Source organism: Passer montanus, unplaced genomic scaffold (assembly GCF_014805655.1).
Source record: "Passer montanus isolate IOZ18808 unplaced genomic scaffold, ASM1480565v1 scaffold8, whole genome shotgun sequence".
Taxonomy (NCBI): Eukaryota; Metazoa; Chordata; class Aves; order Passeriformes; family Passeridae; genus Passer; species Passer montanus.
Window position 1 is genome coordinate 16024366 of NW_024373256.1, and position 19570 is coordinate 16043935.

Genomic DNA, 19570 nt, shown 5'->3' on the forward strand with positions numbered 1-19570 from the left:
TTTTAAATTTTACCAGGAAAGTGAACCTCGTTTTTCACAGATGTTAGAGATATACTCCTCGCAGAATGGGTGGTCAGGCACTAGAAGAGGCCGCCCAGGACAGTGGTAGAATCACCATCTCTGGAAGTGTTCAAAAAATGTAGCTGTGGTATCTGGGGACATGGTTTAGTGGTGGCATTGGCAGCACTGTGGGAATGGCATTGGAATTAGACTCAGTGATCTTAGAGGGCTTTTCCAACCTAAATGATTCCATGATTCTTAAGCTCATTATGACAGTCTACTAATAGTCCTCATTTGACATAATGCAGTTTCTCATTGAACCCATGTGAACTTTTAGTAGACTACTGTTGTAGGTTAAGAAGGGAGTTTTTTGGGAGGTTGTGGTAAAACCAATCAGTGCTTGGATTTGAATATTGGCACCTGGTTTGGCCACTGAAGGGATGGACCGCCTCTGAGAACACAGGGGGTTAAAAGCAAGGAGGGACTCCTCTCTCCCTGATGGACTTGAGGGTTGATTATTTGAGGGGTGATGATGGACTCAAAAGTTGATTATCTGAGAGATGGCGACGGGGTGGAAAGCTACAATGTCATTTCATGCTGTGGAGGAAATGGGGGGGGAGGAGGAGGAATGTTTTTGGTGGGGTTTCATTCTTAGTTCTGTGTCTGTTCCTTTTTAGATGCTGTAGTTAATAAAGTTTGTTTCCTCTATTCCTAGGTTGGAGCCTGCTTTGCTCTGTTCCTGATCACATCTCACAGAAGCCACTAGGAAAAGTGTATTTCATGGGGGCACTGGCACTGTGCCAGCCTCAAACCATGACAACTACAAAATTGCCTGTGAGAGAAATCTGCCCTTTAACAAGATGCTGTGGACAGAACAACTTCCTTTTTGCTTTCTTTATGGTTTTCTTAACCTGTTCCATGCCAGGTTTTATGTAATACCCCTTGGTTTTGCAGCAGAACAGAAAATAAGCCTGTTTTTCTTCTTGCTACACACGAATTTACAGACACCTGCCCTGGTCTTGCTCATGTCCTGTGATGGAGGTAGACAGGACATATCCTTCCACTGCATTCAAGAGGTGAAGATTCCGTCATTATGAATTTAACAGACATGTCTGTGGCCATACACATAAGCTGATCGGCACACCTGCTTCTCAGAAAGATATGTCTCTTTTAAGGCCCTGCATTAGGGATGGGGTCAAAACACACTTCTGGCTTTGTTCCTCTCAAGTCAAAAGCCAGGCAGCCAGTGTGGTGAGAAGGTCAGAGGTTCAGTGTCTGCAGTGGCAAATCTCCTTTTAAGTTCACAGCAAACACATTTGGCAGGGAGAGAGAGAGGATATCCATCCCACGACATGAAACGCCACTGTATGGTGCTCCATCTGAAGTCTTTCATTCTCCTTTTCCCAATCTTCTTGCATTTAGAGGGCAAATCCCCTCACAGCAGTGCCCTCCCTAGACCCGCCACCACCTCAGATCAGAGTCGGTGTGCTGCGAACCTGCACGTGAGACAGGGTGAGCCACAATTCTCGTGAGCCAGAATTCTCACCTGCACGTGAGACAGGGGCTGCAGCCTGCTGGATGTCAAGCTCTTAAAGCCCAGAGCTGAAGCCCCGGCCGCTGCTGTCGTTAACACGCAGGACGGGGTTTGCCTTTATTCCCGATGTGGGGCGGCAGCGGCGGCAGCACCCTTCCCTTCCCTTCCCTTCCGCCCCCCCCGCTCCTGTTCGCTGTTCGCTCTCCGCGCATCCGCCCGTCCCGCCCCCCGCTATGACGCTATCACCGCGCGCCGGCGCTGCCCCTTCCCGCCCGCTCGCGTCAAACTCGCGCGACGGGAGCGGAGCGGCGGCGGTGCCGGAGATGTGAGTGCGGGGTGGGGGCTGCACCATCCGCGTCCATCCGGCCCGGCCGCGGCACGACCGGCCCCTCCGCCGCGCGGGGCGCCGCAGGGAGCGCGCTGGTGCCGCCGAGAGGCGGTGGCGGCGCGAGGGTCAGGGATGGGGCCTTGGAGCCGCAGCCTCCCGCGGCCGGAGGCGGGGAGGGCAGGGAGGGAGGGCCTGGGCGGGGCCGGCCGGGGAACCGGGCCCGGGTGTCGGCGCTGCCGCGGCCGGGCCTGCGGGAGGAGCGTTGTGCGGGCCCGAGGGACGGGTTGCTGTGCTGGTCTCGCGGCCCCCTGCCCCACGGGCGCTCTACCGGACCCACGGCGTGCGGATCTGGCTGCCCCGCGCTTCGCCGGCCGCAGAGCTGGGCCGAGCGGCCGTAGTGGGCAGAAAAGTGCCGGGCGCCGAACCCTCCACACACCGGGTATTCTGCCGGTTTGCAGCTGAAGACCTGGAATAAACTGTCAGTAAAGGACGCGCTATAGCCTTACGGGAGGCTTGAGGGCGAGCGAATTTGCTTCCTTTGCCACAGAACTGCTGCTCTGAGTGTGCAGATTCTGCCTCTAAAGCCAGAAGCGTGTGTGAGATGGTCATTTGGTTTATGTCGATTGCTCTTTAGACTTTCTGGTTTGGGGTGGATGCCCCTAAACCAGTTATTTTTTAGAGAGTGAGAGGTTTTTGATTGTAAGGAAGAAGCATGTCGCTTCGAAATGCAGTGTTGTTTAGCCTTGTGTGGGGACTGTGATTTGTTCTTTCCACGTGTTCCGGTGAATGCCTGAACTCGTGCAGGTGAAAATGCCCACATGGTAGGGTGAGGTTTCCAACTAAAGTGAATTTGGCCTGTGGCGTTCCTGAGGAAGGATTAAAACCACTGGTTAGTTTGGAGACTGCTTAAATGTATCATTTGGAGAATGACATTCCAAAGCCATGTGGCTGATCTGCCTGGTAAGTGCCTGTCCCAGGGAGCAGTAAGCAGTGGAACCTGGAAGGAGATTGTAGCCAGGTGGGGCTCAGGCTCTTCTCCCAGGCAGTGGGCAACAGGACAAGAGGACACAGTCTTAAGATGCACTGGGGAGGTTTAAATGAGACATTAGGAAGAATGTCTTCACAGAAAGGGTGATTGGGCCCCTGGAAGGGCATGCCCAGCGAGGTTCTGGAGTCACCGTCCCTGGAGGTGTCTATAGAAAGACTGAGTGCTCTGGTCTAGTTGACATGGTGATGTTGGGTCAGAGGTTGGACTTGATGGTCTCAGAGATCTGTTCCTGTGTAATTGATTCTGTGATTCTATTTCCTGCCTCAGCAGCAGGCTGGGTAACAGCAAACATGCTGGTCTTTATCTGTTTCCTCTTCCCTTCTCCCAGAAGGGGTAAAACCAGATCTGACTCTTGGGCAGTAACAGATAGTTTTGTATGCTGATAACATTAGGACTTTGATAGTCCACAAGTGCAAGAGGAGCTGACATGTAGGCAGAGATAAGCCAAACCTGGCTATGGGATATTTAGAAGAAGAAAAATGGGCTCTGGGGTGGCCTAATTGCAGCCTTCCAGTGATTGAAATGAACCTATAAGAGAGATGGAGAGAGACATTTTAGAAGGACCTGGAGTGCTGGGAGAAGAGGGAATGGCTTCCTACTGACAGAGGGCAGGTTTACATTAGAGATTAGAGAACAATTCTTCCCTGTGAGGGTGGTGAGGTCCTGGCCCAGGATGCCAGAGAAGCCCCCATCCCTTGAAGTGTTCAAGGCCAGGTTGGAGCAACCTGGTGAAGGCCATAGCTGGGGGTTTGGAAAGCAATGAGTTCTAAGGTTCACACCATCCCAAACCAGTCAGTGATTCTGTGATTTTATGAAAGGCAAATCTTAGGTTTTCTGGTCTTGTGAAACCAGAACCTGTCTGTTCTGTACCACCCAGCTGGCCTCATGCAGTGGCTTTACGAACTGCATCCCCTCAGACCATGCACTGGAGAGGCACAGGGCTGGATGGAAGTGTCCTACAGCTGACTGACATACAGGTTTGCTTGTCTTGGCTCCCTTTGCAACGCCCATGGGACAGTCTGCTTTCTTCCTGCCGCTGGTGCTGGAGGAGACCTCTCCTTTCCCAGCAACTTCTGCCAGTGGCACATCTGTGGTGTGGGTTTCCTGTCCTCCATGCAGGAGGGCCATGGGTGTTTCTTGATTTCTGCAGGGAGCTAGGTTTGTGAATATTCATTTGTGTTATTTCTTGCAGTTGGTGTACTAGGGAAAACTGAAGCTGAAAATCAGGAAAGCAAGTTTGGCTGTTCAGGAGTAATCTCTTCCCAACCATACACTTAATTGCAGTTCAGATAATAAAGTAATTGCTTACCAGAAGCATAGAAGCAAAAGATTGTTGGATGCTGGAGTTTTTTTTTGTTCACTGAATTTGCCTGTGATGCACGTGGGGATGGAGATGTTTCCAACATCCCACATTAAAGTGCATATTCGGTGCTGCTGCAGATAAGGCTGGCAGCTCCAACACTCTTCTACTCATTCCCTGAATGTTTAATTCTTTGGTAGTTGAAGGTGTCACATTCCTTTAGAGGTTATTAAAATGTTAGAGGCAGGTCTGTAATGCGGGTTTTAAACAATCCCCATGGAATAATCAAAATGCTGCATGTTTATAGATGTTGCAGATTTTGTGATGGATGCAGCCCTCATACAGTAAACATCCAGAAGTCAACTAGTGCCCAGCATTTCAGTGCTAAATAGAGAGGTGTTAAATCTGTCTCCTTTTGGATCTAGAGCAGAGAGAGAACTAGTTCTCTGAATCCAGTAGTTAGAAGTGAGATGTGAGACATGGGGCCCATTCTGCTGCTAGGGATATCTCTGAAGGGGAAAACGAGTTAGCAGGATTGAAAAAGAAGAGTTTGCTAGAACTTTTTCTAAAGTGTCTGTAATTGCCTAATGCTTTAACTCCACAGTTTCAGTGATCCTAAGTTACATTCAAAGTTCAGTGGCTTTTGTTACTGTCCTGTTCTTTATTTGGGTGTGGGGCTTTTGTTGTCTATGTTTTTTTTTAATTAAGCAATGCTTTCTGTAATTTGTTGTTAAAGGGCTCCCTCACCAACCAAGCGCAAGGACAGGTCAGAAGAGAAATCGAAGGACCGGTCCAAGGATAAAGCAGCTGCTAAGGAATCAAGTGAAAAGGATCGTGGTCGGGACAAAACACGCAAAAGACGCAGTGCCTCCAGTGGGAGCAGCAGTACCAGGTGGGTACTTTTATGGGAGTGTTATAATGACAGCATTTTCGGAAATCAGTAGCTTTATTTGTGGTAGTCCTGGGCCTGTTGAAAGCTTGTGTTGTGTTAGTCACTGTGCGATTTTGTCTAACTTAAGAGGGTTTATATTTTAGGTATGAATTTATTTGGTTCTCTGGTCAGCTGTAGAGTTTCACAGTTAATCTCTGTAATTGTCAGAAGTTTCTCAGCCATTGTCTTTCTGGGTATTCCACTAATTTTTATTCTTCTCCCTCTTGAAACAGATCCCGTTCCAGCTCAACTTCCAGTTCAGGGTCTAGTTCCAGCACTGGTTCTAGCAGTGGCTCAAGCTCTTCTTCTGCCTCTAGCCGCTCTGGGAGCTCCAGCACCTCGCGCAGTTCCAGTTCAAGCAGCTCTTCTGGCTCTCCCAGTCCTTCTCGACGGAGACATGACAACAGGAGACGGTCCCGCTCCAAGTGAGTTTTATTTGTCTTCTAGGAATTGCCAGATGTCATGTTAATTCCTTGTAGCATGCAAGGTTGTGATCAGAACAGATTGTTCTCTGAAGACCATGTGCTTTCTCCATAACTTAGAGATGTGAATTTTGTTAGAATGTGTGTGCTCTGTTTCCTTAGAATCCAACATACGCCCTGTAGGAACAGAGATTAAAAACCTAATTTGTAATAGTTTAAAAATTTTAAATACTACATTTTTTTAGAGATGGTTTTAATCAGTGGTTCCTTAGTAGCAGTGGTCTAGATCAGAGTAAAGCTGTTCAATTCCTGTAAACTACAGCCATGACTAACAGAAAAGTTAGGGCTAAAGCCAGCATATATCTGTACATATGCATGTTTTTATTCTTATTTATGAAAAATAAAATAGGAAGGAGGGCAGAGGAAGCTCCTGTAAAGGTAACATGGGGAATCAATCTATCTTAATGTCTGTACGGTTTTTCCTTTGCGTAAGGCGATGAGGGCTGATAAAAATCTGCGTAAGGCTGTGTGGGTTTTTTGTATCATTCAATTTATGAACTTTAAGATTAGGAAGAAGCATTAAGATAAATTTCCTAAATACTGGTTTTCTTGGATTTTTTTTGTTTTTTTTACAGATTGAAGTTTCCTTCCAGGTTTGGTTTTTTTTAACTGTAAAGGCATTGTGATATGCAGCTAATTTTAAAAAGATTTGTTTACATTTTTGGACCTCTAGTGAATGGAAGATACAGAAACACAGATTATTGAATCTGTTCATTTGCCTGGTTGTAGTATGTGGTGATCTTTATGGCCTTATTTTGCCTCTTAAGTTGTTGAAGCAAAGAATGTTCTTGTGTTTACAACTGGGAAATGCTTTAGCTATGACCACAACTTCATAGAAGTGCTTGCTAAATTTTGTGTTTGTTACCCTAGCTGCAGTGAAGTTGAAAAGTTGCAAAAAAAAAGTTCTCAAATTTCAAAAGGTTCTAAAGCAAAAGCAGACAAAACAAATGCAAGTCCTGAGGTGTTTGTGAGTGGAACACCCTCACCACCACCCCAAAACTAACTTCTTCAGGAAAGATGCCCTTCCAAAAAAATGGTATTTTTAATCTTGCGATAATGACTGGCTTTGGTTTTGTTCTGAATGTTCCCTGAAAACTGTAAATGTTTTCTGTTGTCCAAATCAGGTCCAAACCACCCAAGAGAGACGAAAAGGAGCGGAAGAGGCGGAGCCCATCACCCAGACCCACAAAAGTGCATGTTGGAAGGCTCACTAGAAATGTGACAAAGGTAATAATGGCATGTACCCTTGCAGTCAAGCATTCATGTTCTTCTGTGAGAAAGTGTGAGTTGCTCTTTCAAAGCTCTCTGAACCTTGGTTGCTAGCAAGTTACCAAGGTATTGCTATTGGATATTGTTTCTTTATGTCCAAGTTGATCAGTGAGAATTCTCATATGATTTTACTGAGTCAAATACTATGAAGCTTTCTGAGAAACTGTAGTCCCTAAGAAGTCTGCCTGTTTTGTCAGTATTCCAGACCTTATATCCTGCTTTACTAGGAAGAAAACGATAGAATTTGGGACAACAGCTGAAATTACCTTGGAGGCATAAAGGACATTGGGCAGTTCTTGGTAAAGGATCTGCAAAGAGCTGGGCTGGCTTGAGTTGTCTTTGCTAGAATGTAGTTTAAAGGTCTTCAGGGGTAAAAGGTTTAGGCTGCTGAAAAAATGATGTGCTGTGGATTTACTGCTCTGTGCTAGCCAGTCTTGGCTGGTGAGTGTGCTCTGTGTTCATAAGGCTTGGTCTCTCTCTGCAGGATCACATCATGGAAATTTTTTCCACTTACGGAAAGATTAAAATGATTGACATGCCAGTTGACAGGCTAAACCCACACCTCTCCAAAGGTTATGCTTATGTGGAGTTTGAAAACCCAGATGATGCTGAGAAAGCCCTGAAACACATGGATGGAGGTAGGTAGTGACCTGCAAGGAGTCTGTGGGCTTTAAAAAAGCTTCAGAGTAGATGGATTTGATCAGAAAATGAGTTAGAGGTGATAGGGATGTCTTTGGTGAACAGATGTAAAGTACTGTCAGTTTTCAGTCCAAATGGCTTTTGTGAGGTTCTGGACAGATCCAAGAAATCACAGAACTATTAAAACTAATCTTGTTTTCCAAAACAGTGGGAAAAAAAAATTAAGCTTATATGAAAACCTTTCCAGGTTTACATCTGAACTGCAGTTTGGTGAGATTAGATAAAGAAGTCTAGTAGGTTTGTCAGAATAGCCCCTGAGCAGGGTGTGGAACTCCGTGGGCTGATCCCACTTCAGTTGCTTGTGACAGAGCAGTGAGTTGCAGTAATATGAAGTGTATATGTTAGTGTTGGAAAATACTTACTTCTCCCTGTTTCTGTGATGCCCTGAAAAGGCCAGATTGACGGTCAGGAGATCACAGCCACAGCTGTGCTGGCACCACGGCCTCGACCACCTCCCAGACGCTTCAGCCCCCCCAGGAGGATGCTGCCACCGCCGCCGATGTGGCGCAGGTCGCCCCCTCGCATGAGGAGGAGGTGAGAGCTGGGACAAGGCTTTTCTTTCTCGGTAGCAACTCATTATTGCTGAAAGACTTGGCATGGGCAGAATCCTGTTGGACTTCACTTTCCACTGCCAAGTGACAGTAACACATTTTAGGCATTGGTTGAACCTGGGTTGCAGTTCCCAACTAGTTAGCTCCAGGGTGCCTGCTCTGGTCTGCACCCTGAGCACAGTCTCTGGGAAAGGTGTCACCCTTCCCAGCCTGTTCTGTGGAGTGCCTTCTGCATAAAGGCTTCAAGATGAAGTTGGAACAGACTGGCTGACAGAACACTTGTGGCAGGCTGTGCCAACTTCTTGTATTTTGGAAGTCCTTGTACCTCCTTCCCTTATTTCTGAATGCGCACATGTCCAAAAAGCAGTCCTGTGTCAGGTGAGTGGAGTACACTGGCCTCAAGGTGTGATCTGACAGTTGTGCAACTTGGAGCTGCCTGATTGTGCCCAGGTAAGTTCTGAGTCTTTGGTGTTTATATGTCTTCAAAATATCTTACTTGTCAGTAGTAATTTGATTACTGAACAGCTTTCAGCCACAAGTTTAAAAATGAGCTGTACTTACTGTGGCATAGGATCCAGGAGGCTTCTTGGTGCTCTTTTAAATACACCTTTTGTTGAGATCTTACAGATGCAGGTTTGCCTCCTTTGTTATCTTTCCTACTCTAATTTTTACTGTCCTGTTAGCTCTGTTAGTATTCTGTGCCTGGAACCTCTTTGTCATAGCAGTAGCTATACTGACAGGACTGTTGGTTGTAGTACTCAGAAGCTTGAAGCTATACTACTTCTGGAGTAAGCTTCCTCTAAGAAGCTTCCTTGTAATTTGAAAGGATTTGGATAAATCCTTGCCCTGAATATCACTCTTTCAGGAGTCAAAGATGACTTCAGATGACGAGGATCTGATGTAGTATCTGAGCTCAATTTCCATGAGGAAGAAGATAAGTTTCTTGTCTGTTCGGGTATTAATTGTTTTTTCCAATTCCTTAAGCAGAGGGAGGATAGCCAGAATAGTCCTGCTGTGTCCTCTATGGAGCTGTGTTTTGCTCAACCTCTTTTCCTGTGGTGTGTGAGTGATTTTGGCAGGAAGCAGGGAAGCGTTTTTAAAAGTTGGTAGCTGAGCTGACCAATTACTTGAACCTGTTGCTTGTCTCCTAACGGGAACTTTCTGCTGCCGTGCCAGGTCCCGCTCTCCTCGGCGCAGGTCCCCCGTTCGCCGGCGATCCCGATCCAGGTCTCCCGGGCGAAGGCGCCATCGCAGCCGCTCCAGCTCCAACTCCTCAAGATAAAGCAGAAGGACTGGACAGCTTTTTACTTTTTAACTTAAATCCCATCAGATGGAATATTGTACCTTTTTTTTATAATGAGTCTGGGTGAGGAGGAATGAGAGATAATCCTGGCAGTGAAGGCAATGTAAGAGGAGAGAACACCAGTTCCTGGCCAGTAACCTTTACTGTGAGGCTTCTGGATTCCTGGCATCAAATTGAAATGATTTAAAAATGGCTTTGATTTTAAAGGTTGAAGAAACATCTTTTCCAGATAGAGGGAGGGAAAGATGTTTCAGCCTCTCTTTCTTAAGATAGCAGCTGCTGCTTGGTGATTGTAAACGTTTAGCACGCTGTACAGACCAGCATGTAAATCTTCATCTAGTTCAGAACCCTAGTGAGTAAGACAGTGAGCCACGTATCTTGATCTCCAGGTGCCAGCACAGGATTTCATCAGGGCAGCTGGAGCCCAGACCTGCCTGAGACTTAGTTCAATTCAGAATTGTTACTTTATTCCAGTTCCCCCAGATGGTTAGTTTCTACAGAGTAAACTCTTCTGTAATGCTGACACCAGGCAATCACCGCAGAAACAATGGTGCAGCCCAGTGAACATGACCCTGTAGAGAAGAAGCTGGAAAGCCTAAGGAATGTTCTGTAGCTGCCCCCTTAAGTGATTTCTTTCACCTTTTTGTTGAGAGTATTGGTAAAAACTTCCTACTCAGCCCACAGTGAAATAGTGTGAGTGCTTCTACAAATCCCAAATGAGCAACTGAGCACCAACCCCTTGGAAACTGCAAAGCAGAGAGGGAGGCTTGAAGCCATTATGCTGGCTGGATTAACTGGGGTTCACCTAGGGAAAGGCAAGGCATTTACCACCTGTTGTACAGTCAGTACTATACAGATTTTTTTTGTTTGTTTGTTTTGTATAACTTTGTATCCTTTTGGGCCACGTTGTGTTTGTACTTGTGTAGGACTGAATAAAGCGGTAGGGTTGAGAAGGGCTGTGCTGCCTCTCGGTGCGCGGGGCGGGGCGGGGCGGGGCGGCTGCTCGTCCCCTTCCCTTCCGCGCGCTCGCGCCGCTCATTGGCTGCCGCGCGGGGCCGGCGGAAGCGGCGCCGCCGCGCGCTCCTTTCAGCGTGATGGCGGCGGCACTGGCGCCGCCCGGGCCGGGACTCGCCCTCGAGCCGGGGCTGGAGTCCGTCTTGCGGGAGGCCGTGGCGGCTCTGGGCCGGGCTGGGGAGGGGATGGTGGCGGCGCTGGGCGCGGTACGCGCCGCTGTGGCGGCAGCGGGCGGCCCAGCCGCCCTCGGGGAGCGGGAGCGGGCGCTGTTCGGCGCCTTCCTGCGCAGACTGGTCCGGGCGCCTGGCGCGGCGCGGCCCGAGGGCCTGTGGCAGCGCTGCTTCCTGGAGGGCCCGCCCGGCCTTGTGTTCTGCGTCTTGCTGGAGGCCCTTGGCTCTGCGGGGTCAGTGCGGCTCCCCGGAGCAGGCGGGCGGGGATCCCCAGGGCTGGTCTCGGCGCGCAGCAGGGATGTCTGGGGGTGCCTTTCAGCGGGGTGCGGAGATGTGTGCGAGCGCGGGCAGCCCTCACCCCACCCTGAGTGCCTTCAGACCCCACACGATCCTGTGCGTCCCGCAGAGACAGAGCTCTATCAGTCCTGCCTGTTGAAGGTCCTGAATGTTCGGAGCCGAGGAAGCTGCAGATGAAAAGATTAAAATGGCTGGGGTTTATTTTTGTTGTTTGTTTTAAATCTAGTGTAGCAGAGCAGAGGCATTTCAGTAGTGATACCACAATAGAAAAGCAGTAGCATGCAAATATTATTTTTACCATTTCAAAGAGCCGGGAACTTACAGTTATTTTCTTCCAGCTCTGGCCTTGACCCGAAGGAGGTAGTTGGGGTCCTGGAGCAGTTCCTGCAGCAGGGCCAGGTGTCAGCATTACTGTGGGAGGTCTGTCAGCCGCAGGCACAGGCAGGCTGCCTGGAACTGCAGGGTGCCCTGCTCAACAAGATCGTCTGTTTGCCCGAGCATGTGAGCAATAAACTCCAGGGGAAAAACCCGCCAGTGTTCTTCCCACAGAACTACTTCCCTCTCCTGGGTGATGCAGTCCTCCAGGTGCTAGAGAAGATCTCTGACTCTCTGCGGGGTAAGGCTGCAAGGATGACTGTACTGTAAGGTTGCTTTTTCTGAAGTGTTTTGAGGATGGACCCCATGGCTGCTGCTTGAAATACAGATGATAACTGAGGCCTTTTGGAATCCACCAAAAGCCTCAATCTTTCAAACTATTAAGTAGTGTCATCTGTTGCTGAAGCTTTGTTGTGGTCACTTGGTGTGTGCTGAAGGAATTGTTTGGGAGATACGAGTGGTACTTAATCAACCAGTGGCATTGCTACTCATGCCATCACATTAAAGTGGGACTGAGTTGCCTTGGCCTTCTGCCTGTCACTGTAACTAATACTGAATGCTAGTTTATGCATGAAGGCAGGTAGTGGAGGGAGGAAGAGATGATGCTTGAAGAGAAAAAGTCAATGTGTTGTCAGAACTCAGCACTTTTAGAAGTCTCTGCACCTCCTGCTGAAGGCTGGTTGGAGGATACTGGTGCCATGCTTACTTAAGCTCATGTCTGTTTTATCCCAGGTGGCTTGGACTGCTCCATCTCTTTTGTTTCTCATGTCCTGGGGAAGGTGTGTGTTCATGGACGGCAAAGTGAGTGTTTTACTATGTTCTTTTGGAGAGGGGGAAAGTGTTTTAGTGTATTAGCATGGGAGGATGACTGTGATGATCAGCGGAAGGAATGGGAGACCAACAATTTGATTTGGAGTTGTTCTGAGCTGAGCAGGTTGCTCTCTCTGGCTGCTCAGCTGTGTTGGTAGATATGTCTTGTGGGAGCACCTGTTGGTCTGGCACTGCTTAGAACTTTGAAGCTACTGAATGCAGTAGTTAACAGGGCTGGGGAAGATGAAGGAGGAAGATTTTCTGTCTCTTTACTGTGATGAGGAATTCTGGACACTTCCTTTGGCTGCTTAAAGTGGTTCTTAGCAGTCAGTTCTCCATTTCTGTTTTGAGCATGAACAAAGAGGAGCAACAGAGCTGGGGAAGGATCTGAAGCATAAGTCTGAGGAGGAGCTGCTGGGGGCCTCAGTGTGGAGAAAAGAAGTCTTAGCGGGGACCTTCTCACTCTACAACTCCCTGACAGGAGGGTGCTGCCAGGTGGGGGTCAGCTCTGCTCCTAGGGAACAAGGGACAGGACAAGAAGAAACGGCCTCAGACTGTGCCATGGAGATTTAGATTAGATACTAAGGAAAACTTCTTTGTGGAAAGTGTGGTCAGGCGTTGGAACAGGCTGCCCAGTGTAGTGGTGGAGTCGCTAAATCCATGGAGGGATGTGGCATTTGGGGACGTGGTTTAGTGTTGGCCTTGGCAGTGCTGGCTTGTAGTTGGACTCAATGGTTGTAGAGAGCTTTTCCAACCTAAATGATTCCATGATTCTAGTCGTATTTCTACTGCAGGAAAAAATTAGAACTTAAAACTGTACATTGTATTTTTTTTATGTCGTGAAGATCTTGAAATTCTCAGGTTAGTCTCAAATGCCATTGTACCAGTCCTGCTCATCTGGGGTATTTACTGATTTCTGTTGTGCTTCAGAGGAAATTCTGGGAGTTTTGGTTCCCCGCCTGACAGACCTCACCAAGTCAGACTGCATTTGGCAGAGGATATGCTGGCAGTTGGTGGAATGTGTGCCGGACCGCTGGATGGAAGCAGTGGTCCTTGGTTTTGTGCAGAGAGCACCTGGGTAAGAACTCTGCTTTCTCCCTGATCCACAGTAAAGGCAGGAATTGTCACAAATACTTGCAGAATCGGTCTCTGAAAGGTGCTGTGTTTGTGTAGGTAGTTTTTTGCACTGTCATTTCCAAAAAGACTCAAGGGATAAAGTAGTTGATTGTTGTCTCTCAGGGAGACCCTACACCATTTCTTAAGTCTCTTCATCATGACATGCAGTGGAAAAACAAGTGAAAGCATTCTTTGCCATTACTGGCTTACTTGCTGAGTTTAGAAGTATTCTACAGACTTAGTTGCAAATAGCTGCTCTCACATTTTCCTATGATTAGGAGAAGCATGACAGCAATAACATGGATTCCTGATGTTTTATTGTTGTCCTGTTAGGGCAGATGTCTTGTCCAGATTGCTGGGTAACCTGGTTGTGAAGAACAAGAAGGCTCAGTTTGTGGTCACACAGAAGATGCTGCTCTTGCAATATGGCCACACGGTGAGGACTCTGTGGGGAATAGTAGTGTAGTAGTGCCAGGTTTTCCCTGGTGCCAGTTTGGTTTTTAGCTGAGCTCTTACTCTGCCTGAGTAAGGTTTAACTCTTCATTCCAAAATGAGTCCTCAGTCTCCCCACATTTGTGCAGCTGTAACAAGAGTGGGAGTGGTGAACAGTAGCTTTGAAATCATGGGATTCATGTGCTCTCTCAGGGTTAATGGTGATTAGTGAAATTACTGTACTCCTGTGGAACCAAGTGATTATTTGCACAAGATTTCAGAATTCTGGGGAGCTGAAGGCATTAAGTTACTTTAGAATCTGGAAGAGGAGATTGAAACAGCCAGAATGAACCCTCAGGAATAAGAATTAGATTAAAGACATGAGACAAGGACCATTGGGTTTTTTCCTGTGCACCTAAGTTTGTTATGGGATGTTAGGGACTGTACTGTGGCTTGTGATGCTGTTGTGAGAGATGTTCTTTAGACTTCATGAGTTCTATGTTTGCCTGGGACTGTGCTGGTTTTGTTGGTAAAACACTGTAGTCTATTTCTGTCATGGCTTTCCATGTATTTCATCAGCAACTGCATATGTGTACTTGCTTGTTTTTTTAAATTTGTTTACTTTTCTGTCTCTGAATGTTGTCAACCAGTCCCTTAGAATGAAGTTTAATGTAGTAAATAAAAACACACACTTGTCATTGCTGGATGACAGCTTTATGACCAGTTGAAGCAGTTGTGGTTTTCCTTGCAGACAGCAGTGCTGCAGAACCTCTTTGGCTACCTGTCCCTGGACAGTGTCCGGCGCACCTTGTTGCTCAGAGTAAGGTTCACTGAGTTGCTGATGAGGTGTCTTATGGGGAACATTCTGCTCTGTGTCTGTCTGGGAGTGCACAATTTTGGTTCTTCTCTCAGACTTTCTGGTTGCTGTTCATGAGAGTGAGGGAAGCCCAGCTATATCACAGGGGAGCTGTGATAAATGAACCAAAGCTTTCTGCGCTGCTGGCATTAATTTTTCATATGTAATTGGTAAATTTTCTTCCAAGTAGCAAAAGGGTTGGGTTCTGACACATGTCCCACATCCTCTGTCCTTCTCAGCTTCCTCAGTAACCCTGTTTATGTGGCTGGGCACATGGCAGCAGGGGATCAAATTGGTGGACAGTTGTCTGTTTACCAAATGGTTGATTGTTGCAGTGGCTGTTTCAGAATCTCTCTCATGCACATTTTCCTCAGTGGGGATGGCAGATATTCTGTCTCTCCAAGTTAGCAGTGTGATGAGACTTTTGTGAAATCTGTATATTTGGGAATCCCTACCATTTTGTCAAATTATTTTCCCCCCCATTGTTTACATGTTCTAAAATTATCTGAAAGGACTGACAGTTATCTAAAATTGGACTAAACTCAGATAAAACCTTATAATATCATACTTTTTTGATAATGATATTGCTTTGCATATAATATTTATTAAGGAGAAATAAACATCACTTTTAAATTTAAAAACTCATTGTATTTAACAGTATCTTAAATGGAAGTGCAGTTCTTGGGTGGTCAAACACAGTATGTTTTGGGCCCTGAAATTCAGAATTTGTATTTGTTTCCCTCTTTGTAGGGAGAGTAAAAATGTGCTTCAGAAATTATCTCTGTATAGAAAAAATCCATTTCAGGCCAACCTGAATTCTCTGGTGTAGGTGCTGCAGGAGCTGTTGGAGACCTGGAGCAGCAGCAGTGCTGTGAAACACTCCCCAGCTGAGCAGCAGCTGTACATTAGCAAGGCCATTCTCATCTGCCTCTCCCACCTGAAGGAGCCTGAAATTGCAAGCTGCAGACAAGGTGAGGCTATGTGAGAAGCGGGGCTTAGATTTGTTTAGCAAAGTGTCTTACTACATGTAGAAAAATATCTTGTTTTGATCTGTGGGTAAGCAGAATTGTCCCATATTCACCCTGGCAAATGGGGTAACCTGCTGGAGTCCTCTTTAGCATTGACATGATAGAATTCCAAGTGCATAACTTTAGGTTATGGAATTGAAGAAGGTCTGTCTTTGCCTTAAGATTCTTACCTGAGATGTGGTTTGAAAACTCTGAAGTTTTGTCACAGGAAAACAAGGACTGACTCTGGGCTAGTGAGAGGAATGGTGTGATTTGTAATTTATAGGCTTAACCTTGGAATATTGGTGCTGCTCCAGAGAGGCAGGGAAGGTAACTGGGGGTAAAAAGCTGTTAGCTTGGTGTCTGACAGTCCATGGGCATTCCTCAGTGTGAAGTGAGCAGGTTAGTTGCTGGCATGGACCTCCAGTAATGTACTCACACAGTGCATAGCACACTGGGGTCCTGGCCTAACATATTTGTTTCTGTTGAAATAAAAAATAAAAAAAAATCTGCAAAATGTCTAGAATTACCCGTGTGTGTCTGTGACTTATGGGGAATGTAAAGGTTCACTTCAAGACTTGCGCATCTGTTTCATTCCAGAATTAATTGTTCTTTAAGTGAATAAGAGACTTGATATGTATTGCTAGTTCTGTACTTTTATAGTCAGTTTTTTGTCTAACAGCTGTTGGAAAGATAAGCATTCTGAGATGAAGGAGGTCAGTCAAACAGCAGTAAGCCTGCCTGGTAAAGTTGGCAACCAGTATTCCCCGAGGGCTGGGAAATACTTGTGTTATCTGCCTGTTTGAGCTTATCCAAAGTTAGGCAAATATATGTCTCCATGTGATTGTTGTAGTGGTCAGAACTTGTAATGTCCTTAAAGCAACATTTATTTAAGTGACTCTGAAACACTCTAAAACCAAACTGAAGATTGGCTTGACTTACCATCCTTTTTTGTTTTAGTGAAAACCAAAATATTGCAAATTTAGAAAATAGTGTAATGTTTTGTTGACTTTGTAGCTCCATGGAAGGGTGTGGGTTTGCTGTGCTCGTGCTGAAGGGCACCACTGACACTGCAGGAAGGGAAGCCACAGTTCAGGGACTTTCTATCTATTACTGTGTGGTGGGTGGGTAAAGCTGCCCTCAGGGAAGCACATAAAGATAGGTGACACTGTTTCAGAATTTCAAACATGCACTATTTGCTGGTTGTTCGTTTCAGAGCTTCTGACAAGCATGATGGAGGGTGTGAAATGCCACTTGGAGAGCAGTCTGCCACAACTACGGCGTCTGGGCATGGTGGTGGCAGAGAGCATCAGCTTGAACATAAACACTGAGGGGCCTGTCCTGAAGTTTGAGGTGAAAGTTTCGCTGAAACTTATGACTGGTGTGCTAGGCTTAGAGGAAGTAAAAGCCTTAAACTAGATTATTCCGGGCATTATAGCACTTTTTTATCCGGAAATAAGGAGAGGCAGTCACACCTTCAAAAAGAAAGAATCTGTTTACAAAAAAAACAATTGTATGTAATGGTCAGGTGGCTGAGAGTTACTTCAGGAGTGCAGTCTACTGGCAGAGGTCAGGATAAACTTGGTAATTGAAGTTTATCTTACTGCATGAGGGAATCAGAATCTGATTCATGGGAGCTTCAAACCTAAAGCACTGGTGAGCATTCAGTCCCTAACATGGTGGGAAGACCTGTTCTAAGCTGGGATTCTCAAGACTGACATGGAGATATTTGCTCTGCTCTTTCCAGTAGAATTTGTGTGACTTAACTTAATAAATCACATTAATTCTTTAAAAGCCTGACACATTCCTCCTGTCACATTGCCATTTATTAAATGTTTGAAATATGGAAATAACATTCAGACAAGGTGTCATCAGGTACTACTCTTAAATATAAGGACAAAGATTACAGCTGCCTGCTGCTATCAACACAGGGATTGAAACAGGATTGGTGAGGGTTCATCTGCTCATGATTTAGTCCATGTGCACTACAGTGGTGAATGTTGAATGCTGGGCATATTTACAGTAAAATAAGTAATAGAGTGCAGCAACAGTTATTTTGAATGTCTAGTATGAAGAGGATGATGAAACAAGAGAATTGAAGTCCCTTCTGGTGCAGACTCCATCATTCTGTGCTGTCCCCAGCCTTCCAGATGATGAGTAAGTTGTTGCTACTGTTCATGATGTGTTTTGCCCTTCTTCATGCTTTTTCCCATTACACACAAGAACTATGTACAGTATTCAAGATTTTTTATGTATTCTTAAGCATCATAATGCACCACCTTCTTACAATGTGATTTAGTTATATTAATAATTCAGTTGCTAGTGTCTATTAAAATTGCCTGTTGATAGCTGCATGTGGTGAAATTGTGGTGTAGGGGTTTTGTGTGCCCTTTGGTACAATCAAATGGACATTTCTGTTTGCTTCTTGGAAATCTGGTATTTGTGTTGTATGCCCCCAGCCCATTCACCTGTGACTAAAATCTACTGTATCTCTTACTCTAAAGACTGGCTCTTCAGTGCTCTTAACTTCCAGAGCATCTGCTGAGGCTCTTTAGAGCACTTTTGATCAGCAGAGGAGTGAAGCACTTTATGTTATTAGCAATGAAGCTGTCCAGCACTCCAGGGAAGTACAAAAGATTAATTGCTCCCATTTTAGGGACATGATCAGCATAGACAGCTGTTAGAGACTGGTTTTGAGAATCAGAGAGATGAAAGGACAATGCCAAAGTCCACAGAAACAGGTTGAGACAGAAAAAATATTCTCAATTAGTGTATTCATCCTATGCAAGACCTAGAAATTGTTAAAAATGGGGTTTTTTTCCCATTTTGAAGAGTCATGGAATGGTTTGGGTTGGAAGAGACCTTAAAGTCCATTCCATTCCACACCCTGCCATGGGCAGGGACACCTGTTAAGACCAGATTACTCCCAGCCCTGTCCAACCTGGCCTTGAACACTTCCAGGGATCCAGGGTTAGCCACAGTTTCTCTGGGCACCCTGTGCCAGGGCCTGCCCACCATCGTAGAGAAAAATTTCTTCCTAATATCCAATCTGAACTTACTCTCCATTCAGTTTCATTCACAGTTTCAAATCTGGTGCAATTCAATGTGATCTGGTTGTTGGAGTTTTTCTTTAGCAGTCCCACGTATTGTGCAGGGGAACACAACAAACTTGCCAGTTTAATTTTTTTAATCCATTGCTCTTCTGTTAGAAGATTCCGCTTCTTTTCTCCCCTTACTCCATTCTCCTTTCCAGTACTTTGTGTCAGCCAAACTGGGTGTGAAACTGCAGCAGGAATAATTATCTGCTGTTCTGTTTAGGCAGCAAGGGTTGGTAGGGTGGGTAGTTTCTTCCTTGTAAGAACTATTACTGTATCCATTTTAAAATTTCTTGTTCCTCGCAGCAGGAGTGAGAAAGCAGGTGCTGCACTGCCACTGGTACCAGAGAGTAATGAGAAATCCTCTACTGCAGCCCCTGGGATGCCAGATGAAGAGTCAGATGCTGAACTTGACAGGTATGGGGCAAGAAACAGGGAGGAAATGGAAATAAATGGCAGATGTGGGGGAAAAGGATCTGTCAGTACCTGCATTTCTTGGCAATTGTTGTGATTTCTTTTTCAGCTGAGCGGTTTGTAGCAGAGCAGGGCTTTGCATAGGAAATTGCATAGTCAATAAATTAGGCAAGGCCTGTGTTGCGGTGTGCAACCACTGTATTTGTTCTGTTTGACTTAGATATATATTTCCTGGAAATTGTGGATGTATTTACCCATTTTAATAGTGGACCTGCTTTATTCTGTCACCATATGAAGAAATCTATCTATCTCTCTATCTACCTATCTATCTATCTATCTACCTATCTATCTATGTTGATATGTATGTATGTGTGTATATATATATATATATATATATAAATCTATAATGAAATCTCAAGAGTCAGTTTCTAGTCTCTTGGTCATCTGTATCCTGTACTTGACCAGGATATCCAGTTCCAGTTCTGATCAAAGAACTGCTCTTTCCCTAGAACTCCCAAGGATCCCTCTCAGGCCAGGTT

The 19570-nt window shown here is 45.9% G+C and overlaps 2 protein-coding genes across 13 annotated transcripts in view; both read left to right on the top strand.

The window, feature by feature from the left end:
* Nucleotides 1-1721: 1721 nt before the first annotated feature.
* RNPS1 (RNA binding protein with serine rich domain 1) lies at nucleotides 1722-10398 on the top strand. Its single transcript, XM_039732333.1, has 7 exons — nucleotides 1722-1859; nucleotides 4947-5102; nucleotides 5375-5566; nucleotides 6748-6850; nucleotides 7377-7530; nucleotides 7984-8125; nucleotides 9319-10398. Exons 1-7 carry the CDS (start codon nucleotides 1768-1770, stop codon nucleotides 9422-9424), a joined length of 945 nt encoding a protein of 314 aa, XP_039588267.1. The 5' UTR covers nucleotides 1722-1767; the 3' UTR covers nucleotides 9425-10398.
* A 109-nt stretch (nucleotides 10399-10507) lies between these two features.
* Nucleotides 10508-19570, top strand: part of TELO2 (telomere maintenance 2) — a 35939-nt gene continuing 26876 nt past the window's right edge. For 10 of the 12 annotated variants that reach the window (XR_005630229.1, XR_005630230.1, XR_005630228.1 and 7 more), the window contains exons 1-10: nucleotides 10508-10862; nucleotides 11265-11542; nucleotides 12034-12102; nucleotides 13042-13189; nucleotides 13561-13663; nucleotides 14411-14479; nucleotides 15345-15486; nucleotides 16739-16875; nucleotides 17591-17679; nucleotides 18924-19034. Coding sequence is in view for 7 of the 12 variants with exons in the window: in XM_039732511.1 (XP_039588445.1) it covers nucleotides 10540-10862; nucleotides 11265-11542; nucleotides 12034-12102; nucleotides 13042-13189; nucleotides 13561-13663; nucleotides 14411-14479; nucleotides 15345-15486; nucleotides 16739-16875; nucleotides 17591-17679; nucleotides 18924-19034 (1469 nt within the window). In the remaining 5 variants the exon portion in view is untranslated. The remainder of the gene's footprint in view (nucleotides 10863-11264; nucleotides 11543-12033; nucleotides 12103-13041; nucleotides 13190-13560; nucleotides 13664-14410; nucleotides 14480-15344; nucleotides 15487-16738; nucleotides 16876-17590; nucleotides 17680-18923; nucleotides 19035-19570) is intronic. The other 2 variants (XM_039732513.1, XM_039732515.1) reach the window with 2 other exon arrangements.